Below are 22,935 nucleotides of genomic sequence, written 5' to 3'. Positions count from 1 at the left end.
TCTAAACATGTGTTTTTAGTTCATACTCTTCCTCGACCACCTTCAAATCTTGCAACTGTTCAAGTGGATGACGCTTAGTCCTTGCACTGAAGAAAGCAGATCAAAGATCGAAGTTGGTCACTGACTCTGTCTGTACTACAAGAATGTACTAGGGGCCCAGTAGAAGGAACTGTTCCAAGAAGGAATGGGTGCAAAATCCGGAATTATGAGCATTGTAAGTATTTATTGAAATAAAGAGAGTCGTCTGAGATGTCGTACATCTTCAGTCACACATTGTTTCTCAATCACTCAATATTGTATGGCTATGTTGCTAATTAAAATCGCTATTTATAAATGTATATGTGTGTTCTAATGCTTCTATGACAGTATATTTCGAGTTTATACCATCTTCAGCTCTTTGCTCCCAGTTCCGATTTTGAGTGTTATTCCGGTTGGGATTTTTTTTTGCAATTTGGTTACTATTCCGCTTTCTTGATCTTTTGATGCTGTGGTTGTTCTCTTCTCTCACTCTTTCGGTTCCTGTGTTTCGGATTCCTTTCCATCTTGTCTTTGTTTGTTTTCTTCTTTATCTTGAGGCTTCACTCTCAGCTCCATCTTCTTCTTTTCCTTTTCTCCAAATGCCTGACAGTACTGCTTAGAATTCTCTAAAGCACAATCTATATTGTCATTGTTGTAACCCACAGTCTTAGCATCGAGCGCACTTGACTTCTCGAAGAGCTTGTAGTTTTGATTTTTGGAGTCAAGACCAAGAAGTGCTTTAAGAACCCCTCTGATGTGAATAATTTCAACTGTAGCATCTGCAAGTGAATAACTCAACGTCATGTAGTCATCAATGTTTGTCTTTTCACCATTTTCTCGAAGGGTCCAAGACGCAATACCATTAGGAATCATAACTGAACCATCATTCTCTGGACAATAGTTATCAGACTCCTTCAAAATCCAGCCAAGCTGCTCGACCGCTAAATCAACGAAGGAACTGACATAACTAATCTTGTACTGATCGCCATCCTTAACCACCACAACCAAATTAGGTCTATACATCTTTACACCACAGCCGCAATATTCTAGATTTGCTCTGGCGAAAGAAAACCAAAGTTCCCTTCCTTTTGGAATGCTATCTATAAGCTTCCTAGCTTCTGGAAGCTCGGAATATGACTCAAGCATGTTGTTAATGTTTACAAATTGTGATCCACCCCTCAATGGGCCGATTCCGTCGTTGTTGGACTTCTCTGGGTTTAATAGATAAACCTCCTCACATTCAGTCACGAATTGGTCGCTCCCACCTACTACTGGACACCGCAAAATTTGCAAATGTTCAATCCTAATACTCATATAGATGTACTTGTCATATCCGAAACTCTTCCTATCCTGGCTGCTAATGAATGGGGTCCAGTTCTTTTGTTTTCCTTCTCTTTCTTTATTTGCTTCTTTTATTTCCAACACTCTTGTGAATATGTTGTTGTGGTATTTCGAGGGCAAGTCTTGAACGTTGTATTTCCCTCTTTGAGTCTGGAATGGCCAAGCCATGAACATATTTCTGGAGAATAGTAGGTGTGCAGTTGACTTACCTTCATCGATTTCCTCAATGTTCACAACTTTTCCATGGTAGGAGTTGTAGAAAACCAAAGGTTCCTCGAAACCTCTTGCGTTTTTCACAGCGATAATTCGAGGATCTTCAGCACCATAAAATCCGGGCCATTGACGTTCTTTATCAAGGTGAATTGGTATAGGTAAGATTTGAGGCAATTGCAATCTAAATTGAGGGGGATCATTGGATTCAAGGTATAGGTTTGGGTTATTTGTAGGAACCACCAACTCTAAGTTTTCTACTTCTTTCCAGTTTTCATCATAAGCTTGAGCGTAGATCATAGATAAGTTTGGCGTTCCCCTATCTTTGTTTTCGGCATATATAATTCTTGAGACCATGAAATGGATTCCATATTGTTCTAACCATACTGATGATCCCGCCAATCTAAACCAATGCAGATCAACACTACCTTCTTTGAGTTGCTGCTGGAGAGGAGTGTGGAAGAACTCATTTATTTCCTGGAAGTATGTGGAGTTTTCATTGACCCACTTCTGTACAATCTTTTTCAAAGACTTGCTTTTCATTAAGCTTTTCAGCACTTCAATTTCGTACTTATCTTCGAGCAATCCACATTTTTCCATATTTCCTTCTATATCAGTAAACGCATTAAACAGCTGGACGGGATGCTTGTGATACTTCAAATTCTTTATGGAGTTACTGAGAGGATCAGTCTTTTGCGAGGGATCCAGAAATCTAATTATCTTGCTCCGTCGCGGAGGCAGTTCTTTGAACTGTGATGTATAGAGTTTGTATAGCTTCTTCAGATCTGACTCTTCGAATGCTTTAGGAAACACTATCAACTTGCTTTTTCCAACATATTTGGAGATGACGTCGCCTCGTTGAACTGTCTTGTGATCGTCAGAAGACTTCGAAGACTTTGGAACCTTTGGATCCTTTGGATGTGATTTCAGACCTGGCTTTGGGGGGACTTCGGCTTTATTTGTTGGAACTTGTCCAGAATTCTTCTGCTTGAAAACCTTGCTTCTAATGTCTAGTTTATCATCCCAAAAAAATAAGTGCAAAGTCACTAATATTGCTAGCAACGCCAAAACGAGGACGAAAGACCTGCCCTGGCGTCGAAACATTGGGTCCAACTTGATGAAAGGTTCTGTGAGTAACTTCCAAAAGGAACGAAGAAAAGTAAGCGAAAAAAATAACTCCACAACTTTGACAGCTTTGGGAGAGAAGAAATGCGAATAAGCTTCTTTGTTCGAATATGGAAAAAAAATACGATAGATAAGCAAATCCAGCATAAAAATAATTCATGTGCAAAAGCCTCGGAATTGAACGGCTCCTCTCTAAGCCATGCATCACAATATGGACTTACATAGTGTCAACAGATTTCTATACCAATTCGTTGTATATTCTTCATTTAACTTTGGAATTTTACCCGTGCATTCCGGAATCATTTTGCTTCTATTTTCGGTCACCTCTGAATTCTACGGAAGTGAGTATATCGTCTGACTACAGCAGTGTCGGTAAGTATGATCCTCAGATACATTAAACGATTCCTTGTATAGACTCCAAATTCATATGGAATGGCGCAGTACCACTTTTTTGAGCCCCGTTTGTTCTGTACTGACTGCATCTAGAGAAACTATAGAAACGGCTGTCAACTACAGGTGATTAAATGGATCTAGCTAAAATTCATCCACAAGACTGCAGCATCACCATAAAAGAGAGTAAATTCAGAACTACAAAGCGTTATTAGATATTCGTAGAGATCTACTTTCTCTATGCATGGGCAAGCGAATGGCTTTGTAGTTTCACAGCTATTTTGTTTAGAGTCGCGGCTTCCATGTACTAGTTGCTTACCTTATAATACTCTTCCATCTAGCGAATATGCTGGTTTTGACAAAACTACTACCGTGATCCAAGCCTAACTGGGGTGGGTCAGATGATGCTTTTCTTTTTTCTGTGCTGCTATTATTGAGATTACCTTCAAAAACGTCCATCAACGAATCTGAATTCAAGTACGACTTCATCCCCAAAACTGCTGAGCCAAAGGTACCTCATCTTACGAAGGAAGCCGTCAAGCATGCCATTGCTCAAAACAAGGCTAAGCAGGTGGAAAATAATTGTTTACCAAAGAAAGCAATCCATACATCAAGTTTGAATCCAATTTTGCGGACGTTTTCCACTGAGGTGAATCCGCTGGTGCCGAACCTGACTTTTAGAAGACAAAACAAGCAAATTGACACTTCTATTGTAAGAACAGCCATAGTGCTGAGAAGAAGACTACTGCCAGCAAGGAGAAGTACATTCGATCATCGTTCAATCCAGTTATTAAAGACGGTGGTCAAACAACATCCCTACCTCTTGCCAACTGGATGACCTCGCTAAAGCTGAAACGTTATTGTAGAAAGCACCCTCGATACCACGGCCTCTCAAAGACGGTGCAGCCAGCAGCCAAATGATATTGCATGTGCGTCATATACTTGTATGCAAACTGTCCTGAACTAATATTTGCACCCAATCCTGGATAAAGTGTCTTGGGGATAAGGTCCTCTAACTCCACCCGCTAATTTTCCTCGCTTCTTCAAATGTTGACGTCCTTTACAACCTTTATAATAACCCCTTTCTCATAATGAAAGAACTGCAACTTGATTCGTGAGTAATATACAAAAGACGGACTTCTATATCACGCACTTGTTAGTGCTAGACAGCGAACGATGTATTGTTACTTGCGATGCAGACACCGTGGCTTGACGGAATGGTAAAGAGGTACTGCTGTTCCACAATCAAGCACATAACCATTCATTCAAGCTTGAGATTAATTATAAAAAAAGGACTTTTCTATTCTTAATCATATGCTACTTGGAAGCCGCACTACACTATCGAAACATACGCTTTACTGGATCGGGAAATCTGGTTTGGTGTGATATAGGTAAGTCGGCCATAAGATATTGCGGGAGTGGAACTCGGTAACAATCAAATTATCCTATCAGCAAGTCTCAAGTTTCATCATTGCGCATGATACGTGGAATGTTTACATGTTTCTTCTTTGGCAAACCAATACACATCGCCCCCTACACTATTTGGCAATTTAGGAGCCGTTTCCTGAAAATCAAAGAATAAAGTTAGCATTGCCTCAAAAAGGTGACGCGAGGAGAATATTCAGGGTAATTTGTAGTTCTCTGGGAAAAGAATGCCTATCAGAATTGAAATCCTAGCAATGCTCCTATGGGATGGAAACAGTGCCAACTGTCACATGAACGAGCAAATAAATGGGACATCGAGTAGAGCTTTACGCCTAAACTCTGATTTCGTGAGACCCTTAATATAAGCTCCAACTTCTGGTCAATACATCCTCATTTTCATTTAAATGTTTATAATAATTTGATCTTTAACATATTTACTTCTCTAATATTCAGCTTTCCGTCTTCCAAAATTATGAATTCATGCAAAATGAAACATGACAAATTGTTAATATTGGTTATTGCTTCCCAAATAATTATTGTCTCCAAATCTGCAAATACATGGTGAAAATGGTTGGTGTCAATCTACATAGAATGAACATCCATTTTCATTGGCTAGATATTAGCCTGTAGGCTTCACTTGTTACAACTATCCCAACCTTGCGAGCAACCATCTACCACGATGTTTTCTTGATTATTCAGACCAATCGGGGCATCAGTGTGTTGATAAGCTGACCAGGGGGAACATTCTAGAATGGCTCCTTCACAGTTCTCAAAAGAGTAACAGTCTTGCCTTTGTGTGTCTGTCCATCCCATTTTGTGCTGCTCCCAAATACAAGCCACGCCAAGACTCTGATCGCAATCACAAGTCTTCAGAATGGCGTATCCGTGGGATACCTCAAGTGACAAACCTGCTCCTAATGCCAACTGAATCACTTCGCCAATACTGATGCCAATATCATTGCTAATGGAATACCCTTGGGACCATGATTTCTCTAGTGTGGTTGAACCAGAACCCTTATCACATTGCATAATCGTATCGGGTACCTGTCTCCAAGCTGTCCACCATTCTCCCGAACCGGCTTGTTGAGTTTGCACCCAGTTTCTAGTTATTGGATTGTGAGGACATGGTCCTCTAGCTTGTGTGTCGCCAATAGTTAAGTTTCCTCTAACTCGTTTCAAATTTCTTTCAATTTCTGACACATCTTTGACAACCTTTACTAACAATCCCGAATCTTTATCATAATGTAAATCACCATCTTGAGCTGATTGCCAGTCAATGGAGGAAATGTGCTTGGGTATACTATCAGCAATTACAACTTGAACTATGAGCAAAATGCTGAAAATCGCCTGCCAAAACATGTTTCTCTTGGTACTAACCAGCTTCTTGGGAGCTTCAACATACACCGTATCGTTGTAACACATGGGGATGCCAGTTGCAACGATAGTTACAGTTGCAGCTGAACCACACTGAATCACATATTCATTTTCCGAAGTAGCCATTTTCGCTTACCCAATAGAGTCTCTACCAAAAATATATCAAAAGAAAGGCTTAGCTACTCTCCTTTTATAATCCTTTTGAAGCCGGACAAACATCGAAATCCATGCTTTCCTCGTTTACACATTTTTTACACGTGGGGTAGGGGTAAGTCGATAGAGATAAGCCTGAAATAGAACCTTGAAGACGGTCGGCTCTGAAACAGCCTAGCAGCCGTTTCAATGCTCTTCGTGTTTGCTCATGTTGAATGTGTGTTTGTGTTCTTGGAGTATTTTGCAGCCAAAGTTTTACTCGAGTTAGTTAGAACTATATCCATTCCATATGAGCATTGAAGTAGCCAGGTCGGTAATCTTCAATTCTGTTAAACACTTGTCCAGAGAATGATTATTCATTGGGGTTTTCGCTGTCTTCTTTCACAGCCATTTGACTGAAGCCAAGACTTTCTTGTTTTTGATATTCAATGAACGGCTCCATTCTTGTTGCCGAATTGGGTAGTCACTAGTCCATCGGCGAGTTGATGAAAAACCACGTCCATAGAGATAAGCCGGCCGGCAGCTGGACTCGGCAACGACCAAGCTGTATAGTCTGCAATCAATTCTGAACTTCGTCATTGTGCATGATGAATACAGTCTTTATCAGCCACACCTGCTTCAAATCCACCATGTCCAATGTTGGGTTCCTTTCCTTATAGAATATGGCGATTGTATATATACCAAAGGAAATTAATCCCAGCTGAAAACTACTTGATGCTTGCGGTGGCTGCAATTGCAACTTAATGACACAGTTAGAATTGCCTTCACGGAGTACGAGACATCCATTCAATAGTTGGCATCGTGTGGGATTGTCGAGAACCAAAGAATAAAGCTCTTGCCAAGAATATCGTTTTTTTATATATTCCAGAAACAGGAGAGTATAGAGATTAGATAATCACATGAAATACCATTCAGGTCCAGCAGCAGAGACACGGAACTTGTCCCAAACATATCCTAACTGAACAGCAGGATTGCGACAAAAGAGTAGAAACAGAAATCTCAATTGTGCTTGGTTCTTCAAGTTGATGAAAATGGATTTTCATTAGGAACCAGAGGAGCTGCAACCTTAGCCCAATGCCGTAGAAAAGAGTTCGGACTTCTCTCGAATAGTCTTCCCTTATCAGTAGTATCTAGACTGTATATATCGTGAGGCTGTATGCATTTGGTAGACTATCACAGACTTGTGGTCCCTGCCTTTTCATACTCCAGCTGGTAGACCGTTTGGTTTCAAATCGTCGCAGTCAATTCGACAACTACGCCTATCGTTGTCCAAAGCTTTGTGTCTGTCAATGATTGCATATTCATGTCGCTATAATTGGACGAATACCTACTTGTCAGTACATTGGAGACTTGTGTAGTGCTGTGTCTAGCATCTTCAATATCACCAATATTAGTATTTTGAATTCTTTAACCTCTCTAGAGTCTGTACTTTTTGTTGTTTTGTATCTTCAATTTCCGTGTAATCTTCAAGACTTCTATTCTTCTATTCTCCATTGAGTTCTTTATAAATCACTTTTATTTTCGTTACCTCTACATATAAATACTACCAGCCATGGTCAAATAACATCGACACAGACTCACCGTTGTGAATTCTACGGATAGACTCAGCAAGAATCCTCGACACATCCAACACCTCAAACTTGTCACTGCCTAACACCTTCATGCGCTCCAGCTGCGGTACCGAGTTGGTGGTGATCACTTTATCGATGGCCGACTTGTTGACCCGGTTTATGGCATCTCCGCTAAAGACACCATGAGTTACCAAAGCATATACGTACTTGGCCCCCTGGTCCTTCAAGAGCTTGGCTGCACGAGTAATCGTATACGAGGTGTCGACTAAATCGTCGATAAGAACACACACCTTGTCCCTTACGTCTCCCACCAACATTGTCGTGGCCACCATGGTGTTGGACGAAGAGAGTATGGTGTTGGAGGCTGACATAGGCACCGAGCTAGAAGAAGCGGCTGTGGAAGGCGGATTCTTGGCTACTTTAGCTCTACGTTCCTTGTGGATAAGCGCAAACGAACATCCTATTGCATCAGCTACGGCAGTGGCTCTTTTGGCACCTCCAGAGTCCGGTGATACAATCACACATTCTTGGTAGTTAGGAATATAGTCAAGAATGTAGTGTTTGAGCAAAGGACGCGAATACAAGTTGTCCACGGGGATGTTGAAAAATCCCTGGAACTGGGGATCATGCAAATCCATAGTGATCAAACGGTCAGCACCAGCCGTTACAAGCAAATTGGCAATTAAAGTACCGTTCTGGGCTATCCATTGTTTGTAGCCGGACTCAGTCTTGCCGTAAGCATCTACAGGAGGCAAGTTTGTTGATGCCGAATTGGTGACAATTGACTTTGGTGTAAAGAACTTGCTTGAATACGATTGAGTACGTTCTACTTGTGGCTTCAAGCCCGAGAAAACCGACTTTCCGCCTAAATTTAACGTTGGTGGAGGTGTATGGCTGTCGCTATCACTCGTAAATGTGTCGCTATTTTTTGATACAAAAGGTCCGGGTGTTCCAGGAACACTTTCGTAGGTGTACTGCTCTTTCTTAGTCGAAATTGATGGGGCACCAGTCAACCCAGCTGCGTGGGGCAGATCTGGCTGTCTTGAATATGGGAATAATGGTAACACAGCAGTTACCCGTTTAGCACTGGCTGTCTTACAGGCTGCTATCATGATCAACAACTCGATAAAGTTGTCATTGACATCGCCACAGCCGGATTGGACAATGAAAACGTCCTTCTCTCGCACAGAGTCCTGGATCTCTAATGAGGTTTCTCCATTGGAAAATTTTCGAGAGGATACTTCTCCTTGTTCAATCGTCAAATTACGACAGATCGTCCGGGTAAGACTGGGATGAGAAGAGCCTCCTAGAACGACCAAGTCTCTCATCTACAATGTTGCTTTTGGATTTATTGGTATAAGCTAGAAGAGAGATAAAGAGTTATATAAATGTAGAGATACTCATGGGAGGTGATGAGGACAGAGTCATGATTATGTAATATCTTTAATTTATTATGTAAGCCCAGGATACTTTCTATAGCAAGTAGAATAAGATGCTATAACCATGATACTGTATTTATAGAATAAGCAGATAGTATATAGTAATGGTTCTTTATCTTATAGTGTACAACAGTTAGTTGGTTAATCGTAAAAATCGTATGAAAGTTCAAAGTCTCAGTGTCTGTGACCATAGTAGATATAGATATATAAAGATGTCTAGTACCGTATCTCGTATGAGCCCGACTGTGTCGAGTACTTGACCCATTTTACCGTCTTGTAGTTCGACTTTTCCTGGACTTTCAAGAACTTCACGGCCAAGCCAGAACTGGAAAACATTTCGATGACAAAGTCCAACTTTATAGGGGGTCTGGACCAGTTGAGTATGGAGTTAGTTGTGTTAGTCTGAGCCATTTGCTGACTGGTATCGTGGCTATTGTCGGCTAGCTCCACTTCAGCTGTTAGGACATGTTCCTGTTCCCCGAAGAATTTGTTGAATTTCCAGAGAATCACATTATCCTCGGGATGAAACTTGGACTTACCAGCCGAGTTAGATGAGTACGAGTCCAAAACGCCCTTTGGTGTAGGCACCTTTATCTGGACATTGGTTGCTGGAATTTTTGCTGGAAAACACGACTTGACTCTAATTTTGTACAGTAACTTCAGTCTGCCTATTTCATACACATCGGCATATACCTTAAACGGCAAGTTAATGTTCAGCCGACAGTGGTACGCCATCAACTGGAACTCTCCATCTGGTGGAACAAATTGGATAAGTCGATCGGAATCAAACTTGTTCAATTCTACGCATTGGTGGAACTTGCTGTCTTCTAGAATTACGTTTCCACCACTGGTGTCTACGTTTTTATTGAACGAATTCAACAAGATGCTATTGTCGCCGAGGCCAAAACGGCATTCAGGCATTCCTGACAAGTGCGTCTTCATCCGAATACACCCGTCAACATGCGAACGGAGAACGTCCGCGTCGTCATTCATGACTACTGTGATCTTTTCTTCCACGTTGAGAAAAATCTCATTTCGACGATACTTGATTCCGGGACTCCGCCAGGTGATGTTACGGTCAGGATGTGCACGGCTACTACTAGATGCGTTGACTGTATTACTGGCACCTGCGTTTTTAGATGATTTCCACGCTGATGACGACATCTTGAAGATATTGTCATTGGTAGGAACTGTTGTCAAGTAGTTCTTCAAATAGCTAAGCTCCAAATTCGTGGGGTAGCCAAATTCGACAATCTCCTCTAGCAATTCGTAAACTAATGAAAAGTTATTGGTTATCAGTTCACTTGTAAGCTGCTTCCGAAGTCCGCTGCTTCCATCACCTCCATTCACTACTACCTTAAGAAGTGATTCCAAGTTGTAGAGAAATTCCAAGATCGCTGAACAGTCCTGGTTTGAACGAGTAACAGCACAGAACCATATCAGCGACGACTTGATATACACAAACGACGTCGATCCAAGGGTCAAAACAGGTGATCTGACATCTCGGCTGCTGCTGGAAGCACCTTTGTTGGTAGTGCTTATGATCTGGATCCGAAACACATCCGATATATTCCGCTTAATTCCGTCCTTGTACAACTTCGACATGAGCACATCGCCCTTGGAGTCGTAGATGAAGAGAGCAGTAATCATTGCAATTCAATTGGCGTTGCTGTGAAGGAATGGTAGACATGAAAATGTAAATACTTCTAATTGAAACTTTATCAGTTCATACTGTTGCTATGTACAGGACATGATTGCTATATACTAGCAGTAACGAAGTGGACATGGGTGGAATAATACAGAATAATAGAAAACGGGTGTATTGGAGTTATCTGTAGCATTCTTGCTTTGTTTGTATGTCTATTGCTTACTCTAATTATTTATCTGAGGTGGCAGTCTGCTCTTAAAAAAGTGACATTCTACAGGTTCTGTTTAAATGGCTGCGAAGAACCATAATCTTTCTTCCAAAGTATATAATGTATAAAATAGTCCGCAACACTGAAGTGCTTTTGCGCAGTCCACTTTTTCTTCCATTAGACTCATTGCATTCCTGCTAGTTCGGCTCGGGCTTTCTTACTCTGCTGTGACTTACGATTATGGTTGGCTCTTGAAGCCTTGTTCTTTTCATTGCGAGCCTGAGAACGCTTATTTTGTTGAGGAGTCTTGGACTCTGGGCGAGACGATTCTGCGACCGGAGTTGATTCTCTGCTTTCTTCTTCAATCTTTTTCTGTGGTCTATTGGGAGATCCTCCGAAGAAAAAGCTTTCTTCCAAGATCTTGAATCGTCTGGGCGATTTCATCAACATGCGGAGCCAGCCCTCGATTTGTTCGTCTGACCAGGACGTTTCCTTCTTCAAACTCTGTCGGTCAGATGACTTTCTAGCAGCCTTACCAAAAGCTTCCTCTCCCTTAGTCTTGAAAATCGAGAATAAGTGCAATTCTTTTGGATCCACAGCACCATTAGAAGGTGCTGGAGAAGACTCTCTGCCATCTTCATACACAGCTAAATTGCCTCTGCCGGCCTTTTTCTTATTAGAACTATCTTCGAGTGCAGAGCCAACAGTCTTCTCCTGGTCGTCATAGGTATCGTCAGGTTCGTCTTCGTCGCTTTCGTACATGAGTCTTAATGCTGCTGATAATGTCTTTTTCTTTAGCTCTTCAGACAGGTCACCTACCGCCTGAGAAGACTTTTTGCCGAAAATAACAGAAGATTTTGAGAAGTCTCCACGAGATATTTCGTCGTCGTCATAAACAGAACGTTTGGCAACTACAGATGGTTTTTTAGACTTGGGGAGATTAATTTTGGTGATGGGTTTCTTCTTTGGCTTGTTTGGCTTCTTCAAATTTGTTGAGTGGATAATGCTGGGGTCTTCCAAGAGCATGTGGGTGACCCTTTCTACATTGTCGTCGTTGTTGTGGAGAATTAATCGAGCCTTTTCTTGAGTTAACTCCGGAAAAAGATCTATAAGCATGAAGATATTCTCTTCGTTGACTGAACTAAGGTCCACAGCTGACAAGTCGTCTGCATGATCGTCGTTCTCAAACCTAATAGTTCGCAAAAATGGGAGTCTCTCCTCCAAATTAGGGACAAAATGTTTGTAAGCATCAGAAATTATGATTGTACTAAACAAGGGATACAACTTCAACGTCTTGATTCCCGTGACTCCAAGATCCATAGCCACTTTCAGGAGCTTTGCAGTTGAAAGTGAGATCAACGAAACGATCATAACTTGTTTTACTACACTGGCATGAACACTGCGGCCATTCACATAAAGTTTTTCTAGCAACTCCACCCATTCCTGGTTGACAAAGTTCTCGGCAAACTGTAGTGAACTGGACTGTTTTTTACTAACGTTCTTCGTTCTCGATCCACCCGAAAGTGAAAATGTCGTCGTACTAACTACATTGCTCGTATGTTGCCCCAAAATTAGCGAGAGATTGTTCAAGTCTGTGTCTGTGAATTTTCCATTGCTGATCAAACTCTCTAGATGTCTCTGAAGGGGTCCAATCGAACTGATGTTGCCAGACTTCTTGTTATCGTTGAGTTTTGATTTAAACGAGCCATCAATAAGGCCCCGAACCACTGTGGCATTGTGTTCTACGTATATGGAAACAAAGTGCCATACACTCTCACCAGGCAAAGAAAACCGTACTAAACTGTAGCTCTTGATCAATTGAAAGACATACGATCGGAGCGTAGCCGTGTTGGCACGAATGTCAGGATTTATAGCTCCGAGAGAGAATATCTTGGTCTTTTCCTCTGAAGTTTCGTATAGGAAAACTTTGAGAAATAGCTGAAGCTGCTGTTGTGATTTCACATTGAGTTTCACTGCATTGGAATCCAAGAGTAAATTGAAAAGTAGAATATATGCCTCTAGAAGATGAACCCAGATCACGGGATCTTTGTCTATAAGTGAAGACCGGAGCTTAAATGGGGGATAGTGTGGAATCGGTATATATACCGAGTCGTCCTCTTCAGACATTTTTCAATTGTGGAAAGAAATGTAGAAATTGCTACAGATGGGTATTGCAAAATTTGGGCCTTATGAGTCTTAAAAAATGGGTCACGTGACCAAAACCGTGATCAAGAGTACTCTTGTCAAATCAAGACACAGATTTGCCTACAAGAAAGCGCCGTGGCGCAGTGGAAGCGCGCAGGGCTCATAACCCTGATGTCCCCGGATCGAAACCGGGCGGCGCTAGCTTTCTTTTTTTGACTTCATTTTTCTTGAATAAACAACATATTTAACGGTGGTGGTGATGTGAAACTGTTATGTAAAAGAATTTAACAATCATTCTTGTTTGTTTTACTTTAAATATGATTTGCAAAGTTTGAACAATATTTTGATGAGAATTTTGCAATTATTTCTGCAAATGCAATTGGGTGCAAAATTTACACAAATGTTTTCGAGACCCAGTGAAGAAGCCCAAAAACATATACAACATAATTCCATATCATAATATATTTAGTTTAAATTCCTTTAAGTTTGTGCCTACGATATGACACCTCAATAAATCTATATCTATTCATAGCTAGTCTAACGTTCGTCCCAGAATTCCCTTAATCTTTGGCCAGCAGCTCTGTACAATGCGAGATCTTCCTCCTTCAACTCTGGGAACTGCCTACCAGCATTTATCTTAGTATTGGTAATTTCTCCCAATTTGATAAGTCCATTCAAGTAGTTCAGGGAATCAACAACACCAATTGTGTGGTAAGCTCTGGTGAATCCCTTTTCAGACAATCTCTTGTCTGCCCACTCTCGCTGCTCTCTTCTGTTTGGCAAGCTGATTTTACCAGCCAAATATCTTGAAGCTAAAATAGCTTGGTATTCAAATACTCTGAACGAAACACCATCAATCGGAACTCCTATGAATGTGATTAAGGGTTCGTTAATATGAAAGGTATGTTGGTAGAGATCAGAGATGACAACTCCATCCTTCGTGACTTCTTCACCAAGCAATCTGTTCAAATATGAAAATGAGAACTGGTACCCAGTAGCATAGATGACATGGTCTGGATTCTTAACCTCGGTCCCGTCCTCAAAGATGATATTGAATCCACCTTCTTCTAAAAGCTGATATTCTACTATAGTTGGTTTGTAGACAATGTTAGGCTTCTTGGAAAACCTTTTGGTATTGTCAATGTTTCTGATAGACTGAATGACAGAAACTGCGCTGTCAGCAATGTATTTCGTCAAATCAGCCCCAGATGCTCTCGAGCCAACTACAACTACAGTCTTATCCTTATAAACCTCTGGATCACGATAGAACTTTGCATGTTGGATCACGTCGTCATACTTGTTTTGAAGCTCCTCGAGTCCCTTTACATACGGAATGAACGGAACATGGTAATGGCCAGTGGCTACGACTACGGAATCAAATTCTTCTTGGTACCAGACATCATTTTCCTCATTCGCGGGCTGTCTAATAGTCAATCTGAACTTGTAGGGAATCTCGTTGGCGTCCAGCACCAGTTTGGGAATTCTTTCAACATCTTCAACCGTGGAGTTTTGGATCAATTCGAACCTTTCATTTTCGAGATTTTTCGAGATATAGGCATCGATATAGTCACGGACAACTAATCCATTGACATAAGTTCTTTCCTCAGGAGTCTTCTCAGGTAAATTCCACTGATTGACATCACTATAGGTCATCATCTTTTCAATGATGTTAGTGGTGATTCCCTGATAACTTGGGGTTTCTACAAATCTTTCCTGGGTGCTCTTGGGTGTAATGATAAACTTTTCGAATCTATTGCTATTGCTTCTGTCATGAAAAGGGTTCTTCAACTGAGGATCAGTTTTGATATTAGTGTATCCAGATTTGATGATATTGTTGGGCGTCTTTTTTGTTTCTTCATCAAGTGCCCAAACTCCTCCTAACTTCGATCTCCTTTCGAAAAGGGTGATCTTGGAGAAGGAACTGGGTGCCTCCTTGAGAAGAGAATCAGCAATGATTGCACCGGAGGCACCTCCCCCAATAATGGCGATAGTTTTCACCTGCAGCGGTTCGAGCTGAACGGGTACATCTAAATCAATTTGGTAATCAGACACTGATGGCATATTGAACGGGTTTCTTATCTATTACTACTTGGCTATGGATAGTCAATAACCAAACTCAGAAAAGTTGCAAAGGAAATAATCAATGTGACAGCAAAATATGCCAAACTATCTGGTTAAATATTGTGCTTGATCTATAAATACGATTAGTCAAATAGTGGTGGATCAAATGTGAATCCATGCTGATTATTTGGTGATTGGTGACGGCCCATTACTATCAAGAACTCCACACCTTTTTTGGGGTACTTTTTTCGCAATCTTTATAAATCAGATAGGGTTCCCAGCCACAGTTAATACACAAATCTTATATACACTGGGTAAGTCTAGTAAGCAATCCTGTCTTTTAGTATGTCCAGGTAAGTCGCTCAGATTATTCACCCGAATTTTCCACAATTGGCAGTGAGTTCCGCCATCACAGTGGGCTGGGTAACTGCAATCAGGCAATTACAGGAGCCACTATTGTCATTGTGTGGATCGCTGTTTGATCTCACAGGTTTGTTCCAAACGAGCTATGCAATCAACATACAATTACCGTCATGATTGTGGATAATCCTAAACGAGCCACTAAGTCGGACTAGTTTATGGTAGTATCTCGATTGAATATTCATTATTTCGCAGCCATTGTGAATTGAGAAAGTCCTTTAGTACTTTTAAATTTTAGCTTAGCCTGATATGCAATCAATTTTCGGCTACTTATTACATTCCACTACACTACATACACTACATATCTATTGCCTACATCTCCTGTAGCAAGGATTATCCATTCGAACGTTCACCAGTAGAGTGATTCTCTTGTTGATCAACCAATTAACGAACAAACTGATTTACTTTCTGCGTTTCATCTGCTTCATATACATATTCTCTAATCTGCACTATGCACAATGGAACCAAAAAACCATGCACATCGCTAAGAAAATTATTACAGTGGCAGATAGATAGACAGACAGACAATACGTGCCTGTTGTAGGCTAAGCTAAAAAAATGTCTGATCTGTCATAAAATGATTTCGCAGCCATTATCCAATCGACTAGAATATTCTATTAGTTTCATATAGTAAAAAACCCGTTTATTTGTCCATCAGAGGCGTTGGTTGCTAAGGCTGCCGCAATATATTATTTGGAGAGTGGAAACGGTAATCACCCACGTGCACGCAAATTTCTAAGAACTTTTTATCGTACTCCAGATGATCATCTCAATAGGCTAGAAATTGACTTTAATATAATTTTACTTGATTCGTTCTGAAAAATTGGAAGTTTCAAATCTTTTTTAAAGGATACAAAAGACCACCACATACTGGCATCTTCAATGGCTATTCAAAAGGTAGTAGACTTAAATAAGCCGCTTGACGCAGACGCAAAGGCTACCTTGGAGAAATCCAGCCTCAAGCCGGAATTAGCACAGGCCGCTCTTGCCCTTCACGGTGATCGTTACCGTCAGTTGCAATCCAGATTGAATAGATTCTTATTCTGGCATCCAGTCTTCATTATTGTATTTAGTATTGCCATTCCTACTGTTCTCACTTACAAACTTTGGGACTACATTTCCATTTCTGATTCTCCTGTCGAGTTGTTGCTGTTCTTGATCAAATCCAATGACTTCCGTTTCCAAATTTTAGCTTCCCTTCCCCTTTTGGCAGCTGTCATGGGATTCGTCGGTATCACTTGTTTCTGGGTTAGCGAGGAATTGAGATATATCTCTGACAAAATGATCCAAGAAGGCTTTGCTGGGGAAATCTTCGGCTTCAACATTAAGACCTTCTCTGAATTGCCTTCTGAACCAACTACTACTCAAGACGTCAAATTGTATGAAAATGGAGTCAACACTCAGATCATTCTCTACCGTGACTCTCCAATTGCTATCTGTACTGTTACCCCGGATTTAGTTAACTCAACAGTTGAGAACTTCATTGTTAAGATCTCTGGATTGCACATTAGAAAGGTTTTCGCCAAAGTTGACTTTGATGACTTGTTGATCGATTGGAGTATCTTCAGGGCCAGAGAAATCTATCAGGACTATGTGAAACTGAAGAATGTCAAGAAGGTCGATGACAACAAGCTCAAGATTGTGGTCGATCTGTACTCATTCGACAAGAAATTTGAATCTACATTACTTGCTAAGAACTTTGTTATTGTGGACGAATCTCTCGAGCTCAATCCATACAAGGAAGTTTCCACCAAGATCCAAAAGCTTATCCATAGTTTCTTTGGCGTTTCTAGAAGAACCCTTGAACTTGATATCATCACTACTAATGAAGATGCTGCTCTACTTGAAAAAGCTGTCAAGGAATCCAGTTTCCTTCGTCACGAGAGCATTACATCATCAGCTACTGAAGTCAGTACTCCAAAGGGAGTCAGAAAGAGAAAGTCATAGACTTATCCAGGGTATCCAAAAGTGTAAATATACAAAAATAATCGTTTAATTTTAATGTCGTTAATAAATTATCAACTTAGTTCTAATGCTACATACATCCTACTGGTCTATAAACAGGAATCTTCTAGCGCTGTAGCAATGCAAATGGTTTGGAATATCAGTCTAATAATCCAGTAACTTTTGATCTTCTTCTCTGCTTGTGCACTCTGTAAACAATAAAAGCAAACCACACCAATAAAATGGCGATTATAATGTAAATGAGGAACTTGATGGCAGTGATAGTATAACCAAGCACTCTTCTAGGGAAAGTAGCGTCTTCATCGCCGTACTTTTCCAATCGAAGTTTTCTTTCCCTTTCCTTGATTCTTTTTGCCGCATTTTCTAAACGTTTCAAAGATTTACGCTTTTGCTCAGGGGTTCTCTTCTTGAATAAACGAGATCTTTGACGGTTCTTCGTCTTACGTTCGTCAACTTCCTGTTCGACTTCTTTGACTTCCTCCTCGAGTTCGCTCTGGTCTTCAATCAACTTCTGCAACTCGTCAATCGATTCCACAAAGGTTCCATCTGGTTTGTATAAGGCAAAGATCCTGTTCTCAATGATATCGACATTTTCGGACAATTGCCCAGTTTCAGCTGTAAGGCCCAAGTACTTCACCGGAGGCAACTTGACATCGGTGAGAGTAACACAATTGACCCATTCTTCATGACGACCATTGTAGTTGAAATCGATGGACAAGTAGCCATTCTTGACATATACAATTCTCATCTTGGTTTCCTTTGAGTCGGGATTGACGATGTTTTTGGCAGCATTACAACCGGCAAGTCTAGTATCATAACCGTCGGTTCCCTTATTATACTTTTTCTGACCGTCCCCCAACATCAAGTTGACATAGGGAAAGTTTCCCCTCTTTCCGTTCTTGTAGGTATCGATCATTATACTCAAACCGTTGAAGAAGTTTTTCGCACCAAAGACGTCTCCGATTTCCGACTTTCTGTCAATGAACCAAACAGCAAGCCCATCGCCAATGAGGCCATGCAGATTCTTTGCATGTATATGGAAGGTCAATTCCATTTCGAAAGAATCGGCCTGAATGGGCATCTTAGCGAACATGTTTCCGACTTGACGAGGTCTCTCTGACGTCAATCTAATATAGTCCTTGCTCTTCACCAAAGTGTTACCAGCGGTGTCCCAGTTTTTAAGTCTGAATGTAGAGTCGTCAAGAAAGGGGCGAATCAAACTCTGAGCCTTGAGCTCTGTTTTCTTAAGGGATACCACACTTTCATCCTTGTTCTGGAGAATTGAGTTCAACTGTTCTGGAGTGTACGAATCAGAAGCCGGGGAAGGAAGTAGCCAGTAGGTGACAAGAAGAACCACTAGCAAGCAGAAGAGCTGAAGCGGACGAGATCTTCGTACAGCAGCAAAGAAGCCCATGGCTACAAGGAAAGTGGTTTTCTCAAAAAGATGGAAGAAGATAAGTAATGAAAAATTGCAAAATCAATCAAGAAAAGGCAGGTGCCGACTCTGGAGTAAACTAAATTTTTTGGAGCCACGACAACGTTTCGCACCGATTAAATTACTGTCTGCGTGATGCTTACGCTCTATGTGCCAATTGCAGCTGATAATAATAGCTTAATACATGGAAAAGCTGATAGCAAAGTAGAATATTTGTGATGACTCCAACTTTATAAGAAGATTACAAGACTGAAACAAGCAGAGATTTGTGGGCTCATCTAGTTGGAGTTGAAGCTGTCTGCTGTGACCGATTTTCGAACAATGCACATTATACGAGAAAATATGCACATGGGTCGCAAGTTCGTAGTTTCAGTTGTTAGAGGATTGGTTGATCTTTGCTAGCAAGTTTTCGATACCAAGGCATTTATCTGACACCAAGCGACCGATAAAAAGACTTATAAAGTGAACTATCTTCGGCCTAGAACATTTTCGAGGAACTATTTCTGATCTGAGGTGATCTTATACCTCAAATTGTATCTTTTGAGGTGAAAAGGGACCGTTTCATAGTCGGTTTGGATAACTACGATCGTCATACGTATGGCTTTCCATATCTATCTAGTTCTATTATACATTTGAAAGTTTTTATGTACAAGTGTTCACCTTCTTCTTCCTTATTTATCTATTCATTTCAGCTCTTCATTGCTGTATTCTCCTCCAATTCTCTTCTGTAATAGCAAACATAAAGAGCTTCGATGAGATGCTCTAAAAGACTTACTCTGTCATAATTTTCATCACAACGCCTTTTCCGTTCATTGTTCGTAATTCTTCTTTCTTTCTCTGTATCTCATATAGGATTTCCCGATATTCTTTCATTATTTTCATTATGATAAGTATTTCTTCTTTTCCCTACTTTCCAAAGGTAACAATCTTCATGGCATCCAAGAAAGACGTCTTCTTTTCCCCTCTGATCTCTGCCATTATTCTGGTATAGTAATTAGGGTTACCCTTTGGCACCAACAATTTATCGTCCAACTTGTAGTAGTTCTTGTACTTGTCGTTGACCAAATCACGAAGCGAAGCATACTGCAACTTTAAGTCTTTTTCACTGATTCCAGCTACCAAATCCTTATTCTGGAAACGTTCAAGTTGAACATCTTTGAACAGAGCATAATGCTTAATTCTGTCTTTTGGCAAAGTCTTCAATAAAGCGACGATTTTCTGCGCAATCTCGTTTTTTGTCGACATGATGCAATGCTCTATGCGCTCTTTACTCCAGCTCTCCTGTTGTTGCCGATGGTTAGTGTCGGTTGGATGTAGTCCAGGAAAGGAACGAAGATTTCCATACTCGATGTCCAATAGACCCCGTTCAGTAGATTTTTTGCAGGTTAATATCAAAAAGTCACATGAGCAGTCACGTGAATCAAAATACATTGACATCGACAGTGCTCCGATGAAACCCTATATTTTCCACGTTTATAGCCCTTACCCATTCTCCTCCATTTCCTCTTCTTTCAAGCCAATTGTCTGATATCGCAATAGTCCAACAACTTTATATCTCTGGTAGTGTTTTCAGCTTCAACAATGTCTCCAGCCGCCAAAACTCATACTCCCAGAATCATTTTTGTCCGTCATGGCCAGACTGAATGGTCCAAATCGGGGCAGCACACTTCTGTGACCGATTTACCCTTAACAGACTTCGGTGTAAAACAGATGAGAAACACCGGAAAGCACTTGATTGGATCTTCTCCTTTCCAGATGATTAAGCCCGAGGATATTTCACATATCTTTGTTTCACCTAGAACGAGAGCCAGACATACTGCTGAACTATTGACCGAAGATGTGGACGACATTCAAAAGGCTAGAATCCCCATTATTGTTGATGAAGACATTCGTGAATGGGAATATGGAGATTATGAAGGCTTGCTCACCAAACAGATTATCGATCTCCGTAAGAAGAAGGGTCTTGACCAGGATGTAGATAGATGGATTATCTGGAGAGATGGCTGCGAAAACGGAGAAACCCATGTTGAAGTCAAATCCCGTTTGGACAGATTCATCAGTAAAATCAAGGAAATACACGCCGAGGCCTTGAGAACCAATTCCAAGTCTGACATCATTGTTGTAGCCCACGGCCACATCTTGAGGTGTTTTGCAGCCAGATGGGTAGAGAGAGAAATCAACATAGATCCATCCTTCATGCTTGATGCTGGTGGAGTAGGTGTGTTGAGTTACCAACACCACAATGTGAATGAACCAGCTCTCTTTTTGGCTGGTGCCTTTGTCTGTCCAGTTGAAGAAGAAGGTGCCGACTTGTAGGATCTGGAGCCAAATCACATCACATCAGACTAGTTTCTATTTTAAAACGGCTTTCTCTATATATTCAATGAATCAGGGCCATCTTGGTAGAATGTGCTACTTGCAGTCCGTAATGATATTACAACTATCTGGATGGATCCTCGATTGCCATGAAATGAAGAGAATGGCTGCGAAATTTACGTTCTTCAATTATTATATTCGTCTATTGACTTTTAAGTACCTTTGTCTAGCCACTAATTTACATAATACCCTCGCTAATGGTAGCAAAATTACCCATTATTAATTAGTTCGTAAAATGCCATATGTATAATGCATCGAGCTTCTTCTTGAAACCCTATTGAATATAGTTCTGATTAGATTTTGATCCTGTTTCTTTACCGTAAAGTGAATTAAACCATCACTTTTTGAGCACCATTTATTTCCTGTTTTATGGTTACATCTGCCACATTCACCGCTCTGAGGACAGTACGCCAAAACTGGTCTACGTCGATATCCTGACCGATGTAGACGCCATCTTCTTCTTCTACAGACAGATCCGAGTTACCGTTTAATAGAATGCTTTCTCCCGAGTGCTCTCCTTCCGTGATAACAGAGACTTTACGTCTCAAATATTTGTACTTGTAATCTTTGTCCTGCTGAAGGAATGGCAAAAGGCAGTACAATGCGAGAGGGTCATGGACTGGGGGACCTTCAGTTATGCCGTATTTCTTTATATACGAATGGGAGAAGAACATGAGGATACTGTAGAACATATTGCGGATGTCAGAGTTGCGATGTGGGTCTTCACTGTCGTACATTTGGTTGCGAATTGATTCTGTAGCTGTAGCCTTATGGGTGATATTGAGCGGCGACAAGATGATTTTAGGGCCAAGCTCAGCAAGCACATGCTTAGCAGCATGTGGGTCAGCATAGAAGTTGAACTCGGCATATGGAGTGACATTTCCCAAATTGAAGGCACCACCCATAATAGATACGTAGCGAATTTTCGGAATAATGGCAGGACATTCCGTGATGAGTTTCGAGACGTTGGTTAAAGTGCCTGTGCATACCAAGCAGAGCTCGTTCTCGTGGGACAAGATAGCTTGCTTCATCGCCTCCAAGTAGCCGACATCGGTAGCAACTTTGTTTTTCGTGACTTCTGGAAATTCCACCCCACCAATACCCGTAGTGCCGTGGATTTCTGGAGCTGATTGAGGAGCATTGACAAGAGGAGTCTCGGAACCGGCGTAGACCTTAACTGTTCCGGGTTCGACCCCCAAGCTGTCCAATAACGACAAGGCGTTGTGAGTTGTATACGACAAAGGAGCGTTCCCGTGGACAGTAGATATTCCCAAGAGTTCAAACCGAGGGTCAAAAAGTGCTAATAAGATCGCAAATGCATCGTCGTTTCCTGGATCGCAGTCGAGCCAGATGGGAATCTTCTCGCCGACGGTCATTTTGCCTGAAAAGAGACGAAAACAGTCAGATTATGTGATAGCAGGAGAAAACAGACTTGGACTCTGGTTTATAATCAGTTTCAAATCGTTTCAGTGATCCAGCAAGCGGCCCTCTTTATATAGACCATGAGTCCGACCGAAAGTGCCTAATTGGGGTGACCGAGACGAATTTTTCAGCTGGCGGCCGCACATCCATGCCGCAAAATGCGCAATGCCGTATGCTCCACATTTAGTGCCGTTTTGGGCCATGATGAC

The 22,935-nt window shown here is 41.1% G+C and overlaps 12 protein-coding genes across 12 annotated transcripts; 3 read left to right on the top strand and 9 right to left on the bottom strand. All coding sequences in view use genetic code 12, as the record gives it.

The window, feature by feature from the left end:
• Positions 1–504: 504 nt before the first annotated feature.
• On the bottom strand, positions 505–2,673 carry PICST_32266 (predicted protein; the record flags this gene model as incomplete). The annotated part of the gene is made up of 1 exon (XM_001384847.1): positions 505–2,673. The coding sequence occupies one exon, from the start codon at positions 2,671–2,673 to the stop codon at positions 505–507; it is 2,169 nt and encodes a 722-aa protein (XP_001384884.2).
• A 232-nt stretch (positions 2,674–2,905) lies between these two features.
• On the top strand, positions 2,906–4,005 carry PICST_32265 (predicted protein; the record flags this gene model as incomplete). Its single annotated transcript, XM_001385178.1, has 4 exons — positions 2,906–3,035; positions 3,059–3,066; positions 3,467–3,796; positions 3,841–4,005. The coding sequence occupies 4 exons, from the start codon at positions 2,906–2,908 to the stop codon at positions 4,003–4,005; spliced, it is 633 nt and encodes a 210-aa protein (XP_001385215.2).
• Positions 4,006–5,142: 1,137 nt separating this feature from the next.
• Positions 5,143–6,009, bottom strand: PICST_32264 (predicted protein; the record flags this gene model as incomplete). Its single annotated transcript, XM_001384846.1, has 1 exon — positions 5,143–6,009. The coding sequence occupies one exon, from the start codon at positions 6,007–6,009 to the stop codon at positions 5,143–5,145; it is 867 nt and encodes a 288-aa protein (XP_001384883.2).
• A 1,527-nt stretch (positions 6,010–7,536) lies between these two features.
• Positions 7,537–8,935, bottom strand: PRS5 (phosphoribosylpyrophosphate synthetase; the record flags this gene model as incomplete). The annotated part of the gene is made up of 1 exon (XM_001384845.1): positions 7,537–8,935. One exon carries the CDS (start codon positions 8,933–8,935, stop codon positions 7,580–7,582), a length of 1,356 nt encoding a protein of 451 aa, XP_001384882.2. The 3' UTR covers positions 7,537–7,579.
• Positions 8,936–9,262: 327 nt separating this feature from the next.
• On the bottom strand, positions 9,263–10,696 carry PICST_60950 (predicted protein; the record flags this gene model as incomplete). Its single annotated transcript, XM_001384844.1, has 2 exons — positions 9,263–10,360; positions 10,397–10,696. The coding sequence occupies 2 exons, from the start codon at positions 10,694–10,696 to the stop codon at positions 9,263–9,265; spliced, it is 1,398 nt and encodes a 465-aa protein (XP_001384881.2).
• Positions 10,697–11,085: 389 nt separating this feature from the next.
• PICST_60620 (predicted protein) lies at positions 11,086–13,029 on the bottom strand (the record flags this gene model as incomplete). Its single annotated transcript, XM_001384843.1, has 1 exon — positions 11,086–13,029. One exon carries the CDS (start codon positions 13,027–13,029, stop codon positions 11,086–11,088), a length of 1,944 nt encoding a protein of 647 aa, XP_001384880.2.
• A 555-nt stretch (positions 13,030–13,584) lies between these two features.
• FMO2 (flavin-containing monooxygenase) lies at positions 13,585–15,108 on the bottom strand (the record flags this gene model as incomplete). Its single annotated transcript, XM_001384842.1, has 1 exon — positions 13,585–15,108. One exon carries the CDS (start codon positions 15,106–15,108, stop codon positions 13,585–13,587), a length of 1,524 nt encoding a protein of 507 aa, XP_001384879.2.
• A 1,302-nt stretch (positions 15,109–16,410) lies between these two features.
• On the top strand, positions 16,411–17,600 carry PICST_84291 (predicted protein; the record flags this gene model as incomplete). Its single annotated transcript, XM_001385177.1, has 2 exons — positions 16,411–17,136; positions 17,161–17,600. 2 exons carry the CDS (start codon positions 16,411–16,413, stop codon positions 17,473–17,475), a joined length of 1,041 nt encoding a protein of 346 aa, XP_001385214.2.
• A 32-nt stretch (positions 17,601–17,632) lies between these two features.
• Positions 17,633–18,907, bottom strand: PICST_32258 (predicted protein; the record flags this gene model as incomplete). The annotated part of the gene is made up of 1 exon (XM_001384841.1): positions 17,633–18,907. The coding sequence occupies one exon, from the start codon at positions 18,905–18,907 to the stop codon at positions 17,633–17,635; it is 1,275 nt and encodes a 424-aa protein (XP_001384878.2).
• A 927-nt stretch (positions 18,908–19,834) lies between these two features.
• Positions 19,835–20,173, bottom strand: PICST_32257 (predicted protein; the record flags this gene model as incomplete). The annotated part of the gene is made up of 1 exon (XM_001384840.1): positions 19,835–20,173. One exon carries the CDS (start codon positions 20,171–20,173, stop codon positions 19,835–19,837), a length of 339 nt encoding a protein of 112 aa, XP_001384877.2.
• A 286-nt stretch (positions 20,174–20,459) lies between these two features.
• GPM2 (phosphoglycerate mutase) lies at positions 20,460–21,499 on the top strand. Its single transcript, XM_001385176.1, has one exon. It carries the CDS (start codon positions 20,510–20,512, stop codon positions 21,242–21,244), a length of 735 nt encoding a protein of 244 aa, XP_001385213.1. The 5' UTR covers positions 20,460–20,509; the 3' UTR covers positions 21,245–21,499.
• Positions 21,500–21,633: 134 nt separating this feature from the next.
• On the bottom strand, positions 21,634–22,680 carry URH1 (uridine nucleosidase (uridine ribohydrolase); the record flags this gene model as incomplete). Its single annotated transcript, XM_001384839.1, has 1 exon — positions 21,634–22,680. The coding sequence occupies one exon, from the start codon at positions 22,678–22,680 to the stop codon at positions 21,634–21,636; it is 1,047 nt and encodes a 348-aa protein (XP_001384876.2).
• Between the last annotated feature and the right edge of the window lie 255 nt (positions 22,681–22,935).

The sequence above is a fragment of the Scheffersomyces stipitis genome, chromosome 5 (assembly GCF_000209165.1).
Source record: "Scheffersomyces stipitis CBS 6054 chromosome 5, complete sequence".
NCBI classification, from domain to species: Eukaryota; Fungi; Ascomycota; class Pichiomycetes; order Serinales; family Debaryomycetaceae; genus Scheffersomyces; species Scheffersomyces stipitis.
Note: the sequence above shows the minus strand (reverse complement) of the source record. Positions and strands in the feature narration are given on the sequence as shown.